This window comes from Gallus gallus, chromosome Z, assembly GCF_016699485.2.
Source record: "Gallus gallus isolate bGalGal1 chromosome Z, bGalGal1.mat.broiler.GRCg7b, whole genome shotgun sequence".
NCBI classification, from domain to species: Eukaryota; Metazoa; Chordata; class Aves; order Galliformes; family Phasianidae; genus Gallus; species Gallus gallus.
Window position 1 is genome coordinate 28,204,090 of NC_052572.1, and position 25,163 is coordinate 28,229,252.

Consider the following 25,163-nt stretch of genomic DNA (forward strand, 5'->3'; position numbering starts at 1 on the left):
CGTATCCACCGGTTGGTCTCCAGGAGCACTCGGCAAGCATCAATGAATGTCAACGAGTGCCATTCTTTTCCATATGGAGGAATTCATTTGTACACCTTTGCTTCGTATGCACGTCCATGTCAGACACGACTGTGTCAAGCTGCCCCTCTGCTGCCATTTGTCTCACAGCAACAAAACATGACAGAACACTGGTGGGAAGGTTCAACCTCTACTGCCGTACCACCAACATCCACCTCTGACACTGTGGGACAACATAACAAATAGGAGGCATTCAGTTCAGGCTGCCCCTGTAGGCTGGGAGGTTCCTTTTCTCCCTTGTCCACTTTTAGTTCCTGCTTCATTTCTTTCAGTTACCTATGTTACTTTTGTCTTAATGACTCAGCATTATCAGGACAAAATATAGACCCAAGCTTGGTGCTTACCAGTAGATTTTACACTAGAAATAGCTCTACTCTGAAATGTCCCAATGCAAATGTTTTCTTAAGCATACAAGTGCATAATCACTCAGATGCAACGCTTGTAATGCAAATATTCAAGCCTTTCTTTGAAAATGTTGTCTTAATAATCTGCATACTGGTAATAGTGCAAAGAAGTTGTGGTTTTAAAAAGATGTGGCCAGGTATTCAGTGTAGATCTGCATTTCCCTTTGAAATTCTTAAGTAAGTCCTACACCTACACCTGTGTGGAGAAATCAAACAAGGAATTAAGTATGGATTTTCCTCATCTTTTATTTCCATTTAATGTGTAATACTGTCAGTGCCAAAGCACTGCTGGCCATCACTCCTGAAACACTCAATTACGCACCTTTACACAGGGACTGTACCTCTCCGGCAATAAATGCTGCTGAAATTTGACTACGACTCTCCTTCTGACTACGTTAGAACAGCATCTACATTACTGGTCTCAGAGGTGATGCACACTGTGAGAAAACAGGAGCTACACGTTATTCATTTACTTTGCTTCTCTGCTTACTTGCTGATTAGAACTCAAGTAAGTAGAAGACATTAATCCTTTCTCTAGCTGTCATTTTCCCTTCATTCTTTGGGCAACATTTGGATATTAACAAGCCTTGGCTAAGGAGATCTGACTACCAACTTTGGTGAAAGTCATACTGTACAGGTGAAAACATTTTTTAATGTTCTCTCAGTCCAAAATGCAGAAGTAATTTTCCTATTTAGGTCAGAAAGTCTTCTGATACGGAGTACTGACAGCCCTTGTTTGATCTGTTCTGAGCACAGCATTTGGTAGGGCAGTGTGCCCTGTGAATTCGGCTGGAAGTATAGTGCGTACACGTTTTGACATGAATGATACGTCAAACACCTCAACGAATATAGTGTCCTTTATTGCTCTGGTAGTCTGGAATGACCAATTTAAGATAATTGGATCCAATTTCCTAGCAAATGATTCATCATATATTCTGTTTGATTCTGTGTTTAGAAGACTTGACCTAGTTCTTGTAAATCTTACATCAAAATGGGAAAATCCCCTAGTCAAAGGGCAAGCTAAGAAACAGATTTCTTTCTCCTTAAAAGCAGAAGAATTAAAAATCCAGCACCTCATCTCATCTACAGGGACTCAAGCTTTGCTTTCTAACTTTCTTGCAAAACCCAGCTAGACAGTAGGACAATTTATTCTTGCTCAAAAAATAAACAAATGGCAGTAGGGGTTGAACCTTCCCCCCAGTATTATGTTACATTTTGTTTCTGTGTGACAGTTGGTAGCAAAGGGGCAGTCTGGCAAAATGGTGTCTGACATGGAAGTGCAAATGAAGCAAAGTTATGTCACTGAATTCCTCTGTGTGGAAAAAATGGCACCCACTGATATTCATTGACACTTGCTGAACATTTCTGAAGACTGAAAAGTGGATGTGAACTTAGTTAGGCAGTGGGTGTTGCGTTTCAGCAGTGGCAACAGCGACAGTGAGTCACCTCTGCTAGTGCAAATTTTTATAAGCACAACATTAAGGCTGTTGTTCATCACAGGTGAAAATGCATAGCAATAGTATTTTGTAGCTGAGAATGTGCTCTATAAAATAGCATTATTGTGTACTTTGTATCTGTTGTAGTTTCCATGGAAATAAATAGGGGTTCATTTTCTACCACGTCTTCAAGTTTTTTTGGTCATTACTTCCCAAAGTTTAATTTCCATGCATTAACTATGGTCAGTCTCTGATTATACATGCTGTAATCTTTATAGTATTCATCTTGCAAATTTGTGAACATTCAGCATTGCTCTGAATCAACAGCTGATCATGTTCTGTACCTATCCTAGTCTTAAAAGCAGAAAGTACACTGTAAGAACTCATTAGTAATATCTACCTTAGCAAGAGTACAGGGCAGTCCTGTGTAACCTGTATTGAATCCTAACATTGTACGATTATCTATGTTGGAAAAGGCCTTCAAGATCACCCAGTCCAACAGTCAGCCCAACATGCCAAGCCTTATCACTAAACCATGTCCCCAAGCACCACACCCTCATGCCTCCTCAATACCTCCAGGAGTGGAAATTCCACCACTCCCCTGGATAGCTGGCTCCTACACTTGACCATTCTCTTCATGAAAAAATCCTTTCTGATGTCCACTATAAACCTCCTCTTCAAGTGCAACTTGAAAACACTTCTTTGCATATTATAAATTGTCACCTGAGAAAAGAGGCCAACACCTCCTCACTGCAGCCTCCTTTCAGGTATCTGCAGGGAGTGATGAAGTCTCCCCTCAGCCTCTTCTTCTCCAGATTAAACAACCCCAGTGCTCTCAGCCACTCCTCATGTGTTTTGTTTTCTAGTCCCTACACCAGCTTCACTGCTCTTCTCTGCAAAGTACTGAGCAAATTCTAATAGTAAGAGGATGAAATATTCAGGGTCTTTTCTCAACAGTGTTGCATGCAACGAAACAATCATTTCCCTGTTCCTGCTGGCCATGCTGCTTCTGATGTAGGCCAGGATGCCGTTGGCCAACTTGGCCACCTGGGCACACAGCTGGTTCATGTTCAACTGTCAGCCTGCATCCCCAGGTCCTTTTCTGCCAGGAACTTTCCAGTTCTTCCTCCCCAAGGCTGCATGGGGTTGTTGTGTCCCAAGTCACCGGCCATTAAGCCTTGTTGGATGTTAGGTGATTGGACTCAGCCCATCAGTCTAAACTTCAACTTCACAACAACTCTTCAACTCTTTGAGCTTGGCCATCCAGCCAGTTCTTCACCTTGTGAACTGTAAAGCTGTCCAAAGCATGAACAGCCAGTTTCTCTAGCTGAATACAGTGGGCAACAGTGTCAAATGTTTTACAGAAATCCAGATAAATGACATCCACAGCTTCTCCCTCATCTAATAAGCAGGTCATCTTGTCACAGAGGGAGGTCATGTTAGTAACTTGCACTTCATAAACCCATGCTACCTGCTTCTAATCACTGAATCATCCTCTATATGTTGACAGGCCGTACACCAGACTCTAGGGACCTCTCTGCTTAGCTAGGACTGCTGGTGATTTATTTAGCTCAGTTATAACCAGGTGTTCTCATGAAAACTATTCTACACAGGCACACTTCACATTATCAAGAAAGTTTACATTTCTTCGTCTTTACTGTCTCACTGTATTGCACAGCTCTCCAGTACAGCATCAAGCTGTGGATGGCATTGAGTATGACAGTGTAGTTCAAGAAAATAGCACGGGGAATTTAATGAGCTGGTTTCCCTTGATGCCTGTACTCTCAACTGAATTATTGTAAAATCTTTCCCAAGCATCAACCAGAGGACATTTATAGTTCATTTAGCTAAACACATTCATCTCTTTCTCAAGATGCAACAGCAGCAAATGTTTCATCAGCCCTCCACACATCCCCAAGAACTGGACATTACTACCATCATCCTATAATTAAAGCAGAGTGGTCACTCATTCAGAAACTAGAGGTGGAAAAGAAATCACAGCATCTAGACTGGCAGGGCACAGATAGATGGTAGTTTGCATTGACACTGTGCTAAGCCATTAAGCTTAAACAGTGCTTTTCACTCTTGTTTAATGATACGTATTTTCTGTACTCTCTCCCTTATGTGCTTATTGTGTAATGGGAGCTGTAAACATAGCCAGTAATCAGAGAAAATTAACTAACTGTTGCTTGTCAGAAACCCAAACCACCTTTCTTCAGGTAGACATATCTTCTCATCTCAACTTTAATATCACTCACCTCTCTGTGAATAGGATACACTTTCATTCAGTCTCACCATTCCCTTTGATACGAAAGGCAAGTAAGGGCTTGCTGAAGAATGGTCAGTGATGAAGGGGAAGGGGCAGGGAGATAGAGTTGGCACATCTGTTGTGATCCCATGACAGAAGGCTTCTTTTTTGATCCCAGCCTGGAAATGTTCAGTCAATTTTAAAGTAATGGTAGTTGGCTAAGCTGAGTAACATTCTCTAGGTATCTCTGCTTGAACAAGGATGTTGGACTAGATGATCTAGAGGTCCTTTCCAATGTCAAACTTTCTGTTATTCTGTGAAGCTGATAACATGATAATCTGAACCCAGCCCAAATGCAAGTAGTATTTTCTTCCATTATCTATTAAATATCTCAGTTTCTTGTGCAGACCGACAGCTTCTGCCAAACCCTGATCACTCAATAGATTGATTGCTGCCTTTCTGCTTCAATGCTCTAACTGTCAGCTATCCTATCTACCCCCCAGAATAATACATGAATAAATAAATAAATAAATAAGCATGGAAATTACCACCTTCATCCATTAACTTGGTGACTTTATGCAACCGAATCACCTCCCTGGTCCTCCTTCTTCAGTCACATCAAGATTAAGCTCATTTTTTTTTCCTTCAAGACTGCAAGCCACACCACACTCATGTTTTTTACCCAATTTGGATTTGCATTCTGTTAGCTTTTTTTTGTCAGCCTGTTAATTTCTTCTGTGTATTCTCCTAATTCTTTTGCATGCTAGCATCTTTCCTCAGACGATTCATTGCATACCAAAGGTAAAGTCATTTTGATAACACGCTCTTTAATTAAGAAATCATGTGGCTTTGCAACATTTTATCTTGGTTTACTATCTGTTTGTAGAAAGCTCTCTGGAGGGTTTTGGTCAGTAAAAAAAAAATAAAAAAAAGTCAGAGCCAGTAGTTCCAGATGGAGAGATGAGCATGATCACCACCACCGACTGCTGAATGCAGGAGCCATGTTTCCTTAGCTCTCTGTTCTTCCACCTGAGTACAGCTGACTGCTGGGAGACTTTGCCAGATCATGTGGGTATTTATAGCAGGCTGGCCTTTTATGTTTGTGAAGTTTATTTAGAGATTTGTTTACTACATCTCTCATATTCTATGATAATAACAAAAAGCCAATAGATGGATAGATTGTATCTTCCATGAAAGCAGCCCTGTTCCAATAGAGAAATTAATGAAGACATTTTCTGGGGGGTGAAAACGGTGAAACACCGTTGAAACTGATGGAACTGCAACCAATCATGGCAGCAGAGAACAGAGCCAATAATTTCACTTTCCAGACTAGCAATAAAAAGGCATTTCAAAAAGAACATCTAAACCAGCCTATATTTAAACTCGTTACAGTTTGTTTTTTTCTACAGACCTGCTGGTAAAATCCAAGACACCCGCTAACTCTTGAATGGTTAAATAATTCTTTGTGACATCACTGGGCAAAGTTTAAGCATAATCTCCTCTGAATCATCACTGTTCTCTGAAGTGCAGGTGTTCCAGGCAGTTTCTCATTTCAGTTCACACCAAATACGTATTTAACGTAGCAGTCTACCTATGAACACATTTTGTGCTTACTCAAGCACTTAAAGTGGAAACTAGCACTTTGGCTTAGTGTGAGCTAAACTGACAAAGTAGATCTAAATAGAAAATAAACTTCTTGCCACCTGGAATAAAATGTTTTCTTCAGCATATGAACTGAAACCTGAAAGCTCTCTCTGACTGCTATTTTCTAAACAGAAAAAGAAATGTAAGCAGTGTTTATAAAAGTGATTTTTTATTATTATTACTGTTATTATTGGAGTGAAATGAAAGAGTCTTAGATTTAGTTTTGAAATGTAAAATGTGAAGAAAATAGATGAATTTAGGGAGAAGTACCATACAGAGCTGCACAAATAATATAAAGATAACCTTTATAATATAAAGATAACCTTGACAGAAAATTGTGTAAGTAATATTTTAGCCTGATAAACTGAGCAAAAATCTGTTATGATAGTAATATGAAAGAGTAGTTCTGGTTTACTCAAATTATGTGCTGTGGCTAAAGATGAAATGTATGTAATACAATGGAACATAGAAAGTGGGTGTTCAGTGCACTATCAATAGGAACGTTCTGGTTTTAAGTCACAATCACAGGAATATTCCCCCACATGTAACCTCCTATAATTTCAATGAACAGAACACTAAAAGTAATCACGTGGACTGACTGGTGCACCATTCCTGAGATCACAGTTTTGTGTATAGACTTGAAACTCCGTGATTAAAATGTAAAACAGTAGTGGAATTATGAATAGACCCTCATGAACAACAAACTCAGCATTCAAGTCTTTCCAACACTTTGCTACAAAGAACCCCATTCTTTTTCCAAGTATTTTAGCATATTAAAAAAAAAAATAAATTGAAATCATTTTCTACAATATCTTCTAATGAAGTAAACAAAACCTCAGAGCAACTGCTAAAACAGTCCCTCAAGCCCTCAGTGGTCTTGCAGTGGTTATGTAAAGAATTGTTTCTTGCTTTCCATTTAGTGGCACAGCAAAAGGACTACAAGCTTAAGCCATAAGCTGCAACAAGAAAAATGCAAATCAGAGGTTGGGAAAAGTAAAATCACCGTGAGAGTGGTAGAACACTAGCACAGGCTGTCCAGAGAGATTATAGAATGTTCATCTCTGCTATGAAGAACAATAAACATTTGTATTGTTGTTTGTTTCCATCTGGCTTATAACTCTATGTGAGATGCAGCTTTGTTTATCACAGTCCCCACTATATGCATAACAGTCTATGGCTTCACCCACCTGTGCACATACAGTTGCTGGATGGTAAATTTTATCACAGCAGGACTCCAAAAAGTAATGCTGGTCAACAGGGTTAGGAGGAAAAGAATCTTCTTCTCTGCAAAAACAAGACCTACCAAGTGGACACATGTGTATATATATATACAGCTATGAGAAGACCTAGTGTAAAGGCATTTTCAACTCAAGGCCTCTTAGGCTTGCAGACAGAAGCAGTGCAGCTTTACACATATCTTTCTCCAACACCAGGAGTAAGGAAGGTGAGATGAGGCATGGGATGTGTTGTTGCTGACAGATTACTTTGAAACTTTGTCTTAAAATAAGTCAACAGCTCAGTCAATAATCTAAATCTATACCTCCAGAGTCGACTACTTTCTTGGACTAGCAGAGTTTCATAGAGTCACAGATTACATAAATATACTAAATGTCCTACAGTTCCCATGTGATTCACTACTTTGGATTAAACAGCATTACCTGCCAGGTTTACTTTGTGGCCACTTTTCTCTGCCTTTTGCCTTGTGAAGGCACCAAATGAATTTCTCCAAATTGAAGAACTACTCCTACGTATGTTTTCCCTGAATAGGTCTGTTCACTGTGTAAAAGTCCACATGGCAGCAGCAAGATGAGAATGGGATGGCAGCAAACATTCTGTCAGCAATGGACATTTAAACACATTTTAAAAATATAAAACTATAGAATTCTTCTTTGCCCCTTTTTTGATTTTTCCAGCCTTACAAAACGTTCTGTCTGATGGCAGCTGGTGTGTTTTATCAGTCCTTAGACTGAAAATTACCACTGTTTTTCCCTTCCTATTTAGCATCTCAAATGTCAATCCCACAGTTATGGAGTTATTTGTCTCTCATGCAGTACATCAGAGGATAAAAAAAAAAAAACATGAATCTAAAAATTTTCATATGTCTTAAGTATGCAATTCAACTGGTGAATTTACGCATTTATCCTCCTCCTTAATTCACACAAACCACAGAGATAACTTGTCAAGTCATAAGATAAACAGAATAACACAAGCAAAAAGATTACACAAAGCAACCAACTTTTGCAGCAAACCTCTCTTCACTCATAGCCTCAAACTATTACAATAGTAGGCAATCGTATAGTAGGATACAATATAGTACATGCCTACGATAGTAGGCATGAGTATAGTGCAAGGCAGATTGTTAGGAAATACAAAAGTAATCTCCGTAAAATAGCTGAGATCTAAAAGCTCTCTGAGATCCAGTAGAGCAGTACAGTATTTAGGGAACTGGGATTCATAGAAAAAAAATAAAATAAAAAATAAGACAATAGAAAAATCACACAAAAAAGGCAAACATGCCTGAGGAGTGCAGAAGAATGTTCTGATCATGCATGTTGCAGGCCTGGAATCTGTAGCTGGTGCAGGCTTTATGATGCTCAACTGTAACCAAGATCTGTCCAAGAGCACAAGAGAGAAATGACAAATTAATTTCATATTTGAACTAACACTAACTGCCCTAAGTTAGTTTCCCCTAGGAGTTTGAGGCTGGTTGACGAATCTGAATTTTTTGATTGGCTGCATAGTTGAGTTCGATAAAAACTTAGGACAGCAGTTCAAGTCTAGTAACAATACCATATAGGTATATAATAAAGTTTTCCTTCTCACACCATTACCTTCACCCCTTCCTGATTTTAATTTCTCTAATCTCTAGTTCATGACAGAACTTGGCTTTTCTGTGTGTAGGTGGAGCCATATGAATCCTGGGGAGTGGTCATGGGTTCCTTGTAAAGTCAAACAACTTACCCATCCTGACTGAGACGGATTGGCTTGTTCATCTAGACTGTGCATACAAGGAACAATGATGACCCAGTGGTTTGCAGTACCACTCAAGAACATACGTGCAACTACAAGGTAAAAGAAGAACTTTTCCCACACACAGCTGCGTTGCCCGAATAAGGTAATTTCTTTATTCAGTACTTAATTTGTGTTACTTCAAACTGGCTGCTAGAGCATTCAGTGACTCTTTTTCATCCTGATGTGATATGACAGTAAATTATGCTATAGGTCATATTCATTAGACATGCTTTTACCAAGATGATGTTAATGAAGTTAGAAAGGACAGTTTTATGAAGAGGTTCTCTTCATTTTCTATCTGAAGAGCAGTAACTAGCACAGCTTTGTTGTATTTTGAATTGCGGTGGTGTGTGTGCATTAGCAGATCAGTCTGAGTCTTAGATGAAGAGCAGAAGGTATCTGAGTTTGGCAAACATAATAGGTACCTGTTTCATCATTGTGTACAAAGGCACACATGTAAAGTTTCAGCATAAATTACCATTTATCTCCTCGATTCTTTTCATCTTTCTTTTAATACAATATTTTAAAAAATGATTATTTTAGTCTGATGTTAACTTATTGAAGATCTTCTGGACCTTAACCCAGAAAGCAGCTCAGCACCACACAACTTTTCATCCACTCCCCTGCCCGAAGGGATGGGGAAGAAAATCAGAAATAAAGAAGTAGAACTTGTAAGCTGAGATGAAAACTATTCACTAAAACAGAGAAGAGAAATAACAGTAATGATAACTATATATGTGTATATTTACAAAACAAGTGATGCACAATGCAGTTGCTCACCACCTGCAAGCTGATGCCCAACCAGTTCACATGATGCCATATGGTATGGAATATCCCATTTGGCAGTTTAGGTCAGTTGTCTCCGTTCTGTCTTCTCCCAGCTCAAAGTGCACCCCAGCTCCTTTGCTGTCAGGACAACACGAGAAGCTCAAAACTGAAATATCCTTGGCTCTGCTCAGCACTAAAACATCAGTGTGTTATCAGTATTGTTTTTCTCCTAAATCCAAAATGTACTAAACAGTATTAAGAAAGTCCACTCTATCCCAGGTGAAAACAGGGCAACATATAATTCATTCTAGTAGTAGCCGTATCTCAGTATTAGCCTTTAGTGGAAATAGTTTAGCCTTTGTTTGCATAACTTAGTGTTGTTTTTATTTTCTTTCTTTCTTTCCTCTTTTTTTTTTTTTTTTAAGTCCAAATCCATGATAAAGTACCACGTTTGTAATGAAAGATAAAGCCAAAAATACCAAGTTGCAAGTGACATTTCTTCATCTGAGCATGCAAAAAGGTAATACCTGCCTTACTAGTAGCTCTTCTGCAAAGTGCTGTTCTCCCAGGGAGTCCATTCAGCCTCTAAGAAAGACTGAAATTGTACAATTATTTTGGAGGTTTATGCATCGCTTGAAAACAAAAAGACCAGGATGCATGGCAACAGTAGTCTTTCTGTGGTTCCACTGTCAGGTTGTTCTGTGATACGTATGTTCCGTGACATTGAACTGCTTTGTTATTCCGTAGTATGTAAATTAGACTATGAAACTCAACTAAATAATGCAAGAATCAGCCTTCACAAGATTATATGGCACACTAAAATGCAAGCAAAGAATATTTACATTGTTTAATATTATTATTATTAATAATATTATTATTATTTTATCAACCTTCTGTGTCACTAACATGAATAAAAGCAGAAACAGCTCAGAGAACTGAAAGAGTGTGAATAGACAACTTCTCTATTCATGCAATGCGAGCGCCTTTGTAGGCACTTGACTTTATGGGTTGCATTTTTGCTAGCATATCCTTGCTGGCAAGTTTCACCATCTGGCAGGCATGTCTGCTCTTCCTGATGCACACTCCACAGTCACGGAAACAGCTGTAGCTCCAGTCTCACAGGGCATACATTCCAACAGCCATGACAAAGTTTGGAGGTGAGAGGCAGTGGGATGCTAGGGAGAGTACTAATTCTTCCATGCAGGGCTTTACAGTCATGAGTGATATTCTGTGTGGCCAAGCACCACAGATAGAGCATTTTGCCTCCAGGTTTTTCTCTCTCTTCAAAAGTCTTTTTCAGGGGTAAAGGGAAAAAATGAAAATATTAAAAACTTACCACTTAACACTGCTTTACAGTCAAGAGTAAAAGAAATCCAGAGTGTTATTCTTATATGCTTCTAGACAACTTTCACTCCTAAGGACTGAAGAAAGCAGAATACGGTGTTCAGAAATGTGTCCACTCATTGCAACATCAAAGCTTTCTTTTGCTCAGCTCAGGTACTTCAGCAATTCCCTACCTATGTAGCTGCACTACTTCCAAATCTGTGGGGCACCTGGAAGACAAAAATAATAATTAATCAAGTGACTAAAATAGTAATTTCACTTTGGTAGCAACCGAAATAGTTATTTCATTTTGGAGTTACATGTAAGGCCTTGATCATTAGAACAGACTGGAGACTGGATTCTTGGCAGTGACATAGAAGATACGTTTGTAATAAGAAAAAAAAAAAGTGTTCATTTAAGTCTTATGAGCAGCAGAGGCTGATTTATACTCCTCCTAGGGCAGAGTTTGCCTAATGAGGGTGAAGAGCCTTGGGTGGTGTCAGGAAGTAGTAGGTTTTATTATGCTTGTTTTAGTCCTGGGTGCTGCCGGGTAAATAGCAGGATTTCTTCTATCTGTCTTGAGGCACAAGTCATAATCCCTTTCCCTGGCATGTCCATGCAGAGTGCAGCAGTATCATGATCACTCTACGTAAGAGCCTTGTTTTGCCTGAGTGTTGCTGCAACATTTTTGTGTGTGTTTGCCAGTACCTCAGAACAAATCATGACCATGACACTTCAGCACGGCAGTACAGGACGTGGCTACACCTTGATGAGGTTCCTGTACCTTCTTGGAGCATCTGAGCACTAATACTTGTTAACTTTTTTAATGTAGCAAAACCCATGACCATAGAAAGTATCAGCTGCATTTGACGACTGAGAGGTTATAGCAAGATTGAAAGTCTTGCTCAAGGTCACCCAGAAACTGTGGGAATTAAAACCAGACTCCTTCACATGGGCCCAAACACAAGACATCCTTTCTTTTCTTGTGTCTGAGTTTTAAGATTTTTCAGGATGTTTCTGAGACCTTCCACAGCTGATGAATCTGTCTGGCTATGTCTGTCATGCAAATGCAGCCAGTGCCATGTGTTAGCCAGAAGTTTGAGCCAGACACAAGGAGGCAGGATGTTTTTGCTCCTGATCCCTGCAAGGATCTGACAGCCTCTTTACCCTGACCTTTTTGCCACTATTTAGGTTCTCCTGGAATGGTGGCTTTTGCTTTGTGCTGGATGACTTCTAGTGGTATGGATTCCCTAAATTCTTGCTGCACACAGTGAAGATAAATGTAAGTACTTTATGAACGTTTTTAGCTCACATTCTCCTTCTTAGATTAAAGCTGTTTCTTGTGCAATGTCTCTTTGTTTTTTTTGGTCTCTTGCTTTTAGTATAAGATACTCACTTGTGGTTGTTTTTAATATCCATAAAGAAACAAGAAAACAGTAAGAATGTTTCCTTCTCACAGACAGATTCTACCTCTTCTGTGTACTGCATGGTTGCTCCAAGTATGTCACAAAATTTTGACAGTGCTTTTTTTCAGTTATGTATTTAATAAGACATACCTGACTGTTAGGATGTTTTTACAAGTAGACAAATGCCCCATATTTTTACTCAAAATCTTAGTAATTCTGGAACCATCAGTATTTATAAATGCTCAAATATTACAAAGATCACTTCAAAATTCTTACACATTTCTCCTTGCAATTTTACTCACACTATAAAAATGCCTGGTTCAGGTCCAAGTATTGGTTCAGGCCCAAATAAGGTGTCTTTATAAAGAACAGCATAGGCATAAAGTTTCTGACAACTTGCAGCTCAGAGATTTCCTGAGACAAAGAACTTTTAAAAATATTCCTCCAAAGTTTTCTGCCACACAGTTTTATCTGTGGTATCCAGGCAAAATTTTAGTATCCATTGCATGCTGTGAAAAGGTGCTCTATAGTACAGTTAGTGTTTAGACTTCCACTACCACATCTAGTACTGGTTCTTTAAGGTGCAGCTTAGAGACCATGCAGTTTCATATTAATACAATTTTTTGAGATTACATACATCTTGTTTACGTAGACAGAAGATGTATTGCCACTGGAATTACTAAGAAATCATGCAATGGTTCTGAATTTGGAACACAGAGAGTAATATGAAAAGTCATAAGCATTATTCTAAATAATCTTCATGAGTTTGTGTTAAGTTTACACACCTTAGCCAAAGTTGCCACATCACATGGAATTTTAGAACCAAAGCACAACTTGAAAAAAAAGGTATTTGCAGTATTCCTGGAACCTACATCTGTCATCACAGAATCACAGAGAGGTTTGGGCTGGACAGGACCATAAGATTATCCAGTTCCAACCCACGTGCAATGAGCAGGAATGCTTTCTGCCGGACCACATTGCTCAAAGTGCCATTCGGCACAGCCTGTCATGGTCTTCTGTCCCACTTTAATTTTGTCATGCTTCTCTTTTACAACATTTTTCGCCTGAGTATTTTTTAAACTTTCTTCCTTTTACTTTCTACTCTTCTTTCTGTGTCCTAGGGCATCTGTTTTCCAGTTAGTATTTTCAATCAAACTACTGCAATGCATGATTTAATTTCACTTAGTAATTACTTGTATAAGAAATTCCAAGACTATTTGAATTCACTTAATACTTGGCCTTCTACTAATTTGCAGATCTTTTAAAGGTCCTTGCCACAGCTGCTACTAAAAATAAAAAATAAAAAGAAAACCACAATTGAGAGAAGATTTGAGAAGCAGAAAATATGCAGACCAAAGACAGCAGTCCACCAGACGGAGGCTATGGATGGGTTGTGGTAGTGTCAGCCTTCGTAGTGATGGGTCTCACTGCTGCTGTCCTCAAGACTTTCGGTCTCTTCTTTGTTGAAATCCAGGAGCACTTCGATGAACTTGCAAGCACCATTTCTTGGATCACATCAATAACTATTGCCACCTTTCATTTAGGAGGTAGGTGAAAGAGGCCCTTAAGCATTTCGGTTTTAAGTCCTAACCACAAAACAGAGACATGCAAGGACAACGCTTCTTTCTTCTCTCTCTATTCAAAAACTGGCATTTGTTTCCTCTTATAAAAATGTATCCGTGCCTCAGACATTAAATGGTACAGTGAGTACTCTGTGTATACACTGAAATTTGGTTACCTTAGAGAATTCTATGTACCTAGTCTCATGATTCAGTTTTCCTACAGACTTTGTATCAAACTCAGGGATGATAATCCTAAGAAGTTCAGATTGTTGGAACAAGTTCTAAACCAGTTTGTGCCAGTTCACTGATTTTACAGTGACTATCATTTCTCCAAGTACTTTAAGAACAAAGGACAGTGACCCTGTTTATTAGATAAGCCATCTGCTACCAAAATAGTGACATCGGTTCCCCCATTTCTTCTCCTTTTTCACTCCACAAAGTTTCCCTCTCCTTTTACCTAATGCCAGTTCAGGCTCTCCTTCCTCCCCTTAAAGTGATTCCATGTTCTTTATGTAACAGAAAACTCATGAGATTAAAAGGAAAAAATAAAAAATCAGTTCACCCATAGAGAGGAAAAGGAAGACAAGACCATACAGAGAGAAAGCATACAATAAGAGAAGAGAGAGAGAACTACATATCAGCCAAATACTGTGAGTGATTGGATCAGGTCAAATACTCCATCTTACCAAAGCAAGAAGGGAAGAAAATAAAATACACTGCATTTGAATCTTCACTTAGTAATCAGAGCCTTTTGTGCCATTGTGAGCTGGATGATGCTTTACCATAGTGTGAAGATTTCAAACGAGTGCAGGCAAGAACTGCACAGAATTTGTAAAGTCGTATGCACATATTCTCATATGGATATGTAATTGCAGTAAGTATCCTTACATAATAGATTTTATTACAATTTTGTTTGTGAAGACACCTCATGGCATAGATACTGTATAATTAAATACATCCTACTCAGTCCACGCCTAGTGCTTACAAAGATCTCGAACAACTGATCTTTCTTGGAAAATATATATTAAGAACAAGACAGTCATTCAAATTTAGAGTCAAAATATAAAGCAAATCATGCACTGTCAAGTCTTTATTTGTTCCATAAGGTGTTACACTTGAAGCTTGATTTGCATTGTTCTTTCATTTTGACAGAAATAATTAATTGAAAAATCCTTAAAAAGCTTGTTTCTTTCATCCATTTCTATGAAAATCTAACTATTTTGTTTACAGATCAGACTTACCACTAACCTAACTGTGATACTATTATGTCAGTCAGACATACGAACTTAGTGCAGCAAGAAAAAAGAGCCAGTGTAGGAGGATAAAAGAGCTCCAGATCTTACAGTTTTTTTTTTTTTTTTAATAATTATTTCTATTTTTGTTTTTTATATACCAGCAAAATTGCAGTAGCCTAAGCAGGTGTTAGTCCGGCCTACTTCAAAGAAAATGGTTATAGTTTTCTGCAGAAACTGCTTCTCATTCTTTGAAATCATTTGAAAATAATCCTCTTCAGTGAATTGAGCTTGATGATCAAACGTTCTAAAACTCTTCCATGCAGCAGTTTATGAATTATTGCATAACTCAGTAATTTTCCTTCTGCCTTTGCTTCATTTGTAGGGACCAGAAGACTTACTGACGAAGATCACCTGAGCCTCCAGTTTCTTAAGCATCTTTCCTGGCCTGGCTTAGCCCTTCCTAACACGTTCCACTGTGATACCTTCATTGTCTTTTGGCTCAGTATGAAGGATGATCAGTGAATTATTAATTTTTCCCATTTGGATATTTTCAACAGCATCTCTGCAACTTGCATAGAAGGAGAGCACGTTTCTATCTGAGGATCTGCATCTGCAACAGGCTGTTTGATTTACCAAGAGCAAGGATTTTCCCCATCACATAGGCCTCCTTTTGGTATTAGTGTGCCTGTTCTATCTCCTCTCTCTGGCACTATGATTGCAAGTTTTCTGAGTATTGCCCTTTATCCTTTCAGACTCTGCTCCCTTGTTATCTTTTCCATTTCCAGTTCTGCAGCTAAATCCTTTCTTCCTCCTTCTACCCCACGTTGCAATTTCTGCCTATTTCCTCTCAATTTCTAAAAAAAATATTGCCCTGTGTTTTGGCTCTTTCTCCAGCTGCAGATTTTACTTCCATCATTAAACACTTTCACGGATACCTCTTCTTATGTTCAGACTACTTTTCTCTTATTTTACCCATCACACATATATGTGAGCCTCCAGCTGTATACACATTTTCTTCTTTCATCCCTTCCACTACATCTGACGGACCACTACATTCTCTTACCATCTCTGCATGCTTATGAAATCCTTGTACTTTTGATGCAAATGCTGAAAGAATGTTTATTTGTATTTCTTCTATCAGACGGCATGTGTCCTGCAGCTTTTGTGGCTGTTAATACCTCTCTACCAGGTTTATTTCACTTGTTTTAGTCATCAAAGTCACTTCTTACTTCACCGAAAACAAGTGAAAGTACAATGGCCTGCCCCTACAAGTTACTATAAAACCTCCTTCTCTGACTGCCGTCTACTCTTTGTCTCCCTCCTTCTTTCAGTTGGCAAACAAAGCTCTCGTTAATTGAATTTCTTTACATCCTGGAACTCCAGTTTCCAAACTATCGGTGGTTTTTTGTGAAGCAGAGTAGGTGTATCCTCCAAGATGGCGAACGGGACGAGAGGTTATTTGTGTTACTTGGGCTCCATCTAGTGGCCATTCTTGTTTCATGAAAAGCGCATATTCTGAGGACAGGAAACACCCCGACAGAACAGGTGACAGCTTGAATGGATATGGGAGTTTTCTTTTTAAACTCGTGCTGCCTTTTCTCTATCAGCGCAGATCTCGACCTACGCTCCTGTGCAGCAGAATACAACAGAATTAGGCCATCTCTCTCTCGCACGTGCACGACAGCCACTGGGTTTGACATTCACAATAAAGCTATTACTTCTTCAAATGCTTTATTTGAGTGCTCAGGCATGTCATTCTGCTTAATGTTTCTAACGTGTTTCTCTTGCTCCTGTTTTGCTGTTGATCTAGCCCCTGTTGCCAGCTCGCTATGTGTAAAATACACCCATCGTGCAGTTGTGATCACTGGAGGACTCCTTGCATTTTCAGGAATGGCACTGGGATGTCTTGGGCTCAACATGATCTGGATGTATGCAACAACTGGCTTCCTACAGGGTACGACTTTATGGCTTTACGGGTTTCTTGCACTAGAAACTCAGAACCCTTATTCAAGGATGCTAATGGCAGGAGTTTTAAAATCTGATTTCTATTTTTATTTTAAAAACATCTAAAACCAGTGACCAAATTTAAAGGTTGTTTCCCTCTTTTCTCACTCCAGACGTAAGAATTTGTGCTAGAAAACAGCATAACGAAGTAGAAAACTGATTAGATACTAGTAATTTTATCTGCAAATTATATGTTACCAGCAAATGAGAAGTATTTTTTTTATCAGAGGCTGACAGCTCTATGAAGGCCTGAGGAATCTAAAGCATGATGAAATACGTGGACCTAGAGATCCTAGACATTGTACTTGCTATTACATGATCTTACATTTTGAGCACCTTCTCTGGCTTTCAGCTGACTGGAGTTCTTCACTCCAGGTGAAAAGAGGCCAGAAAGTTGGCAGGAAGCAAAGCTGGCAGGGAACAAAATGAACCATTCCCAGTTCTATCCTGGATACTTGAAAATGCCTGGAATTTGAGTTTTTTGGCACTCCTGAGCCTGCTAAGTGATTCCAGAGAGCCATTAAAACTAAAGTAAATTAGAGCAGGTTTGAAACCTGCAGTCTGAAAGACAATGAGTAGTACCAGTAGCTGATATGCTATCAGCTTCCTTCACGTTCTCCCTCAATCTCTGATACTGAACACAGCTCAGCTGAACCCAGAGATCTGATCTAGGACCATCTTCAAATTTGTCAAAGCAACTGTTGTTATTTTTTTTTCATGGTGAGAATACGATGGTGTATACATCATATTCCTCTGTTTGTTTGTTTGTTTGTTTGTTTGTTTAATCTTACAACCTATTCTTGCAGAACAAGTGCCACAAATACACTGTAGCACATAATACAAATGAGCTGATTCTTTCACTAGGGATGAAAATATTTTTATTTTCCCAGTTACTATCTTTGCAAACGTAGGAGCACTGACCATTTTAATTTCCAGCTTAATAGAATACCTCAGCAGTATCTAACTGCTGATACTTGTATTGGTGTTTTTCAGGACTTGGGATTTCCTTTTCATGGACACCAGCCATCAGCATTGTTAGCCATTATTTTTCCAAGAAGAGAGCACTGGCCAATGCTATTGCCAGTGCTGGAGAATGTGCATTTGCATTTACATTTGGGCCATTTTTCCAGTGGTTGATTGGTCAATATGGATGGAAAGGTGCCCTCTTAATCATAGGTGGCACCCAGCTCAACATCTGTGTCTGTGGAATACTGATGCGACCCCTGACAAGCAGCTGCCACCCTCAGGTGACCCATCCTGAACCACCACCAGGCAATGGTGTATCTAAGACAGATGAAGAAGAGAAGTCTACCATCACACACAGAAGCTTCAACTGGATGCTTTTGAGGAGAGCAAAATTTGTGCTTTATGCCATGTTTGGCATACTAGCTGCAATGAGCTTTTTTGTTCCTCCGTTATTTTTAGTTCCACTTAGCTACAGCCTGGGAATAGACGAATCTTGGACTGCATCTCTTCTGTCCATTCTGGCTACGGTGGATTTTGCAGGCAGACTGCTATGTGGTTGGTATGCCAACCTCCACCTTACGAAAACTATTCACTTACTGACAATGACAATTACCTTGATCAGTACCTCCTTGATGCTTCTACCACTGGCTAACAATTACCTGTCCTTGGCAATATTCACTGGCTTCTATGGGTTCTTCTTTGGCACAACAGTTGCTGTTCATATTACAGTGCTAGCAGAAGTTGTGGGCATGTCAGATTTTGACAGTGCTTTAGGGCTTTTCATGCTCATACGAAGCACTGGAGGATTTCTGGGGCCTCCTCTTGCTGGTAAGTTTATACTCTGCTAAATACAGTTTATAAGAATAATGAGGAATGGTCATCCAAACTGAAATATTTCAATTTGGAGCCAGATTTCTTTCTCTGTTTGTCAGACACATCAGGAGTGTCTAACAAACAAGTAAATAATGAAAATATATATTTGGGACAAGCAACAGATCCATACTTTCATAGAAAAAGCAACTGATTTTCTTGGAATTTGAGAATAATCATTTTGCATAAATGTTGCTATTGTTGGGAAGGTTTCTACAGAAGTTCACATTTAATGGCTTGAAACATCAGACTGGGTGTACCTGAAGGAAATATTCACTGCCTGCTGCTTTCAGGCAGCATTTCAGCTGAACAGTGTAATATATGGGGAGTCAGCGTAAAGAAAACAGTGGGAAGAGAAAGCAGACAATGATACAGCATATGGCTTTATTTGTTAGCAGCAATACAAGGTTCATCTTGGAAAATGCAAGAGAAACTAGCTGCTGGCTGTATGAAATTTACTAAGTGGTTTGGTAGAAGAGTGACCAGTGTAACGTGTGAAGAGTGAATCTGAGTCTTCATCCTAAGTGCACCAAATAAAATGAGAGACCTCACAGACTACTGTGATTTCTGTGGCAATGATACCATATAATAGGATAAAAATGGGTCAAACTGGGTACTGTAATATTTTAATTCAACTTGAAAACACAGGGACTATGAAGTTTTATAGAGAATTTGAAAGAGAATGATATCAGAGTTAGGTAGGGAATATCTGAATAAAGTACCACAATAACAAGACTTGCAGATGTAGTGCCTACTCATTAGCACTGATTATTTTGGTATCAATGTGACACTTTGTGTATATGTAGCAAGTGGAAAAGAAAGCACAGAAGAGGAGAGAAACCATGGCGCTTTCCTAGCTCTTCTCTCTGACTCTCAGAGTTACGCCTGAAAGATTTTTTGTAAGTTATTTTGCCTAGTAGGATTGATGTTAGGTTGGAGCGAGGGCTGGAGAATAGGCCAAATGTAGACAAAATGTCCAATGGTTCTGCCACTGGATGGAGGGTGACCAAAGAAGCAGCCTTCGCCATCCCACAGGTGAACCTGTAGTTGTGTGCACTGAGCAGCCAGTGCTACCACGTGCACTGCTACAGCACTACTACTGCACTTCTGTTTCTTCAGTACGGTGCACGATGTCTTAGGTGCGCTATGTGGATTAAATCTATGTAAAAACCAAGGTCATTTCTTTCGGTAATGTCGATGACTTTCTGAAAAAATGATCAATGGGGAAGCCAGTAACACCATAGGTGACTTACCGAAGTCTGTCGCCACCAGAGGGCCTCTCCCTTCCTCCTTTGAACTCTCATGCTCTACAGCTGTGGTCCAACTTACAGCAACTGTTGAATGTGGAGATCCTAAGATACAAAGCTGCATGATTTATTTATTTTTCTGCCATTGTTTTTATTGCCCGATAAATCTCGAGTTGGAAAGCATTTCAAGCTATGTAGCACTTTGTTTTACTAGCAACTTGTGTCTGCAAGGTAGGTGCATAGTGAATTGCGTGTGAAATTTTCAAGCGCGATAATGGGGTGATGTTTTCTGTTTTCATAGTGTAGAAAGCTGCAAGAAAGGTTTGTAGTCAGGGTGCTCCCTTTATGAGAAGGCATGTTCACACAGATGAGCTAATTCACACTGGCCTATTTTCTATCAGTCACATTACTGTCTTTTTTTTTTTTTTTTTTTTTTTTTCCTATGCAGGTCTGATTGTGGACATGGCTGGAGACTACAGAGCAGGTTTCTACATGGCAGGAGCCACTCTTGTCCTAGCAGCTGTATTTTTAGTTGTTTTAGATCAATTTCAACAAAGGAGTGAAAGAAGAAGCCAGACTAATACTAAATCGGAAAAGTCATCATTACCTTACACCTCCTTCCATTTTCTGAAACTTCAGAAAAGAAGGTACCAAGACCGTGATGTAGTGGTGTGACTACACCGGACATCGTGCAACTTAGAGTTACGGAAGTGCTTTGTTTCCTTGAAAGTCAATATTAGTAGGATTTTTTAAATTATGGGTGTTTTGAGTAGGAGTGTTTAAAACAGGGGAAGAAAATCACTAGTTCACAAGCAAACAATACCCATAACCGCTGTCACAATGTTAGTTTGATGTTGCAATTGCATTTTGACTTCATGAGTCTTCAACACAGCCCCACAAGGCTGTGATAGGGAAGCTGTGATCTAAACGGAATTACCACGAGGCATGTATGCAGCAGAAAGAAACCTTCCCCTCGAAATACAGACCACAGCCATCACCTTCAGATAGAAGAAGACAGCAGCTCACAGATGTTTAGCCTGGAGAAGCAGTATTCAGAATGACCATAGAGCAGACTGGATATAAAATCAAGAGTACATGAATTTAGCTCTGAGATAATGGTTTACTCTTCAGAGCAGGCCTGGAATCCAAATAAACCTCGTAAATGGAGAAAATTACATCAATAAAATAATTCAGCAAAGAGAAATGCAGTCCTAAGTATCAGAAGCAGAAAGAAAAGTTCACTTACATAAAATGGAGAAAGACTGACAATTAACAGTAGACGACCTAAGGTTATGGTGAACTTCAAGCCAAGTAAGACTCTCAGATGTAACAGTAAATTAAAACTAGTAAGTATCTCTTTGTGCAATACTAGGTGATAGGTGAGAGAACAATGCTTGCAAGGTTTTACCTAGAAGGGGTTCATAAAATGTAAACACTAAAGTGTAGCAAGAGTGATAAAAGTTTAAAAAAAAGATGCCAAGAGAAAAATTCTGTCCAATTTAGAAAACAAAATGTTATGCTGAAAATGAAAACAGTCCTCAAATCTGTAATAGGTTGAAATAAAGTAGACACAATTATTTACTTTTCTTGTATAGACAATTAGAAATTGATATAAAGGGAGGTTTAGGTTGGATATTAGGAGGAAGTTTTTCACACAGAGGGTGGTGATGCACTGGAACAGGTTGCCCAAGGAGGTTGTGGATGCTCCATTGCTGGAGGCATTCAAAGCCAGGCTGGATGTGGCTCTGGGCAGCCAGGTCTAGTGGTTGGAGACCTTGCACATAGCAGGAGGGTTGAAACTAGATGATCATTGTGGTCCTATTCAACCCAGGCCATTCTATGATTGTTTGATATGATTCTATAATTTACAGCAAGGCAGAGACATCTCATGGGAAAAAGACTTTCTAATTCTAGGCAGATTATCATAGAAATAGACCATAGGAGACTACAGAAACAGAGAGATATCAGAGAATAGATGAGACTTGAGAATCTAACTATACTCAGTTCTACCTCCGAATTGATTAGTTTTACCTTTCAGTTATCGTAAGGCTCTTGAAGAAAGAAAACACTTGATTTATTAGATTAAGAAGAATCTGTACCTAAACCACATTTTTTTTTTTTTAGTTTTATTTTATCTGGGAAAGACACAGAAGAAAGGAAGAACTGGATCACATTAAGAAAAAAATAATCAGTAAAAAGGAAAAAATATAGGACTTAGGAACTTTCAAGCTACTCTACATTTATACCTGTCTCATTTACGAACTTCAGAATGTTTTTCCATTCAAACATTTTATCTGTGTAGCCAAGTCTAGCATCAGTTGCTTATCTAAAATAATTATTTCTTGTCCCATGAAAATTAACTCAAAATTTTAATTTAATTTACAGGAAATTAGTTCAGCTACTCATAAACCAACTATCTGCAAGGGCTTAATTACAGAGCACACAGTGGAAGGGACGCAATCTGCAGTGTGAGGTCTATAGAAAGGACCAGGGATTTCCAGAAAAATATGTCAATTATGTCAGCTGTGGCAATTTAAAAGTTAGATTTCTGTAGAAAGAATTATTATTTTTATTATTGTCACTGCAGTGTTCTGATATTCAAAAGAACCCTTCATTTTTATTTTTATTTATTTTCATTTGAAATGCAGGGGAATTGTTGGAGAGGAAAAATAATGGGGAGACATTTAATATAGGACTTTTTCTTTCTATTATGATTCAGTATTTTCTATTAAAGTTTGTGTTTTACTTACAGTCCCTGTCACTGATTTCTGTGTTTGAGTGCATCCTGAGATCTGCCAGTGGCAGTGCAGAAGGCTGGTAGGTTCCTGGACTCTGGGTACGGCAGCCGTCAGAGGAAGGAAAGTGATTTTCCCCCCTTACTCAGCACTGGTGCATCTATTCTGTGGGCACCCAGTACTGTAAAGAAACAGACAAGCATGACTGAGTTCAGCTTGGGGATACAGGGGGGCTGTGGGACACTTCAGGCATGGAGTGGGGTGGCTCTGGGGGCACCCAGCAGCAACTCCAGCACCGGCAACAGGGTACAGAGGAGACACAGCTGGGCTCTGCACTGGATACATGGTGGGAGGTGAGAAGAATAGAATGAGCTGAGAGCAAAATGCTCAAGCTGGAGGTGAGGAAAAACTCTTCCCACTAGGACAGCTTGGCCATGGAGCCAGTGCCCAGGCAGGTTGGACTGGTTCTGGCCTGAGAGCCCTCTTGCTCCAGCAGTGTGAGGCCCTGAGCAGCCCAGTCTAAGCATGAAGAGTCCTGCTGCAGGCAGGGTGGGACTGGAGACCCCCACGTGGGCTCAGCGGGAGCAGCAGGGCTCTGGGATACTGTGAAGGGAGAAATGCAGTCATCCTAAAATGATGGAATCACACTTATCAACAGAATGAAAAAAGAAGTCGCTATTTTTAAAAGGTCAGGCATATTATTTTCAGTTAGATTAGAAGCATTCATTTCATACCTATCATAAAGATTCATCAGAGTGTCCTAGGTTATCCACAGGCTGCTGGCTAAGAGAGATAGCCAGGCTTGCATGGGGCTTCCTTCTACTTCATTTTCTCCTGAAATACAGTATTTAAAAAGGTAACACTTGTAGAATTCACATATAAACTCCACTTCTTCTCATAAACTACAACTTCACTTGTAGACTCTACACTTGTAGAATTCACATATAAACTTCTTTGCCTTTCCACTCACATAGTTTGCAATGCCACTTCAGAGAAATAGGGTTTAGTAAAAGAAATGAGATCAGAACCAGGACATGGTGCTTCACCTTCCCAACCACCCATTTTTCAATAGCAGCATTGTGTACTTACATGCCAGATGACACCATTGATCTACGACAAGGTTTTTCTCCCACATGCCTTTGTTATACTATTAACAAGAAGTTCTTTCAGAACACAAACTACTCGATCAGTTGATGTTTCCTCCTCAGCAATGCTTGAGGCAAAGAAGGGGCAGAGACACACTGGTTTTGGTATCACATGGATTTTCTGCATGTGTCAGCTTCAGCTCTGAAAGAACAAACAATAGCCTTCAGTTATCATTCCCTCACAGAATATAAAGATCTTCTTCAGGAAAACACATGGCTCGATAAGGTATTCTGTGACATTTTCAATGTATTACACAAGAGCTGGCATGTTTCTTTAGGAATTTACTGGACTGTGATAGTGTACACTTACAGTTTTACACACATGAATATCTACAGAAAGTTTCCCTATATCTCATTCACCTTCGAAACTTCTACTAGATTCATCTGGGATTATGTAAAAGAAACACTGAAGCATTTACCTAAATAGGCAGATTTATTCTCCTCACTGTTTTTTCTCTTCTTCTCTTTGTTTTTCTTACTCTAGAAAAAAGGTTGTATCAGACTTTGGTCTTAAGTTGTCAAGCAAAAAAATCAGAGTAACAGAATGGCTGAGGTTGGCAGGGACCTCTGGGTCCGTCTGGTCCAACCCCTGCTCAAGCAGGGACTCCCGGAGCAGGGTGCCCAGGACCATGCCCAGACAGCTTTGAAGATCTCCCAGGAGGAGACTCCACAGCCCCTGGGCAGCTTGTGCTAGCTCCAGCATCTGCACAGCACAGAAGTGCTGCCTGGTGTTCAGAGGGAGATTTTTGCATTCCAGTTGGTGCCCACTGCCTCTGGTCCTGGCACTGGGCACCACTGGGGAGAGCTGTCCAAACAAAGATTGCGTTGAGGCAAGGTAAGATTTTTACCATGGTTGGGAAAAGCTGTGTGATTTATAAACAGATGAAATGGTCTAGCTCTTCCCAGCCCTGAGCTCACTAGAAATATTGATGTTAACACTCCTCAGCTGATTTGCTAAAGAAATAGATGTTGACCACTGGCACCGTTAATTCTTTTCTCCTCACTTCTGAAAATCCGCCATTTTTCATCTGAATCTGGAGACAGTGCCACAGCTTCAAATGTAACCAGACTACTTCAAAC

The 25,163-nt window shown here is 39.5% G+C and overlaps 1 protein-coding gene and 1 long non-coding RNA gene across 7 annotated transcripts; one reads left to right on the forward strand and one right to left on the reverse strand.

Moving 5' to 3' along the window:
* Positions 1-5,962: 5,962 nt before the first annotated feature.
* On the reverse strand, positions 5,963-11,394 carry LOC121108579. The gene is made up of 6 exons (XR_005843206.2): positions 11,234-11,394; positions 11,108-11,143; positions 10,927-11,011; positions 10,118-10,185; positions 9,603-9,728; positions 5,963-8,421 (listed from the first exon to the last, which is right to left on the reverse strand). It is a non-coding gene; the product is annotated as an uncharacterized LOC121108579 (long non-coding RNA).
* On the forward strand, positions 8,413-22,954 carry LOC101750948 (monocarboxylate transporter 2-like). 6 transcript variants are annotated; one of them, XM_040656396.2, is made up of 7 exons: positions 8,413-8,925; positions 10,016-10,110; positions 12,105-12,195; positions 13,576-13,866; positions 16,927-17,070; positions 18,114-18,914; positions 20,652-22,954. In XM_040656396.2, the coding sequence occupies exons 4-7, from the start codon at positions 13,665-13,667 to the stop codon at positions 20,876-20,878; spliced, it is 1,374 nt and encodes a 457-aa protein (XP_040512330.1). In that variant the 5' UTR covers positions 8,413-8,925; positions 10,016-10,110; positions 12,105-12,195; positions 13,576-13,664; the 3' UTR covers positions 20,879-22,954. The 6 variants fall into 6 exon arrangements, with proteins under 6 accessions (XP_040512330.1, XP_040512327.1, XP_040512331.1 ...); XM_040656393.2 differs by having other exon boundaries at positions 13,576-17,070; XM_040656397.1 differs by lacking the exon at positions 10,016-10,110.
* Positions 22,955-25,163: the final 2,209 nt, after the last annotated feature.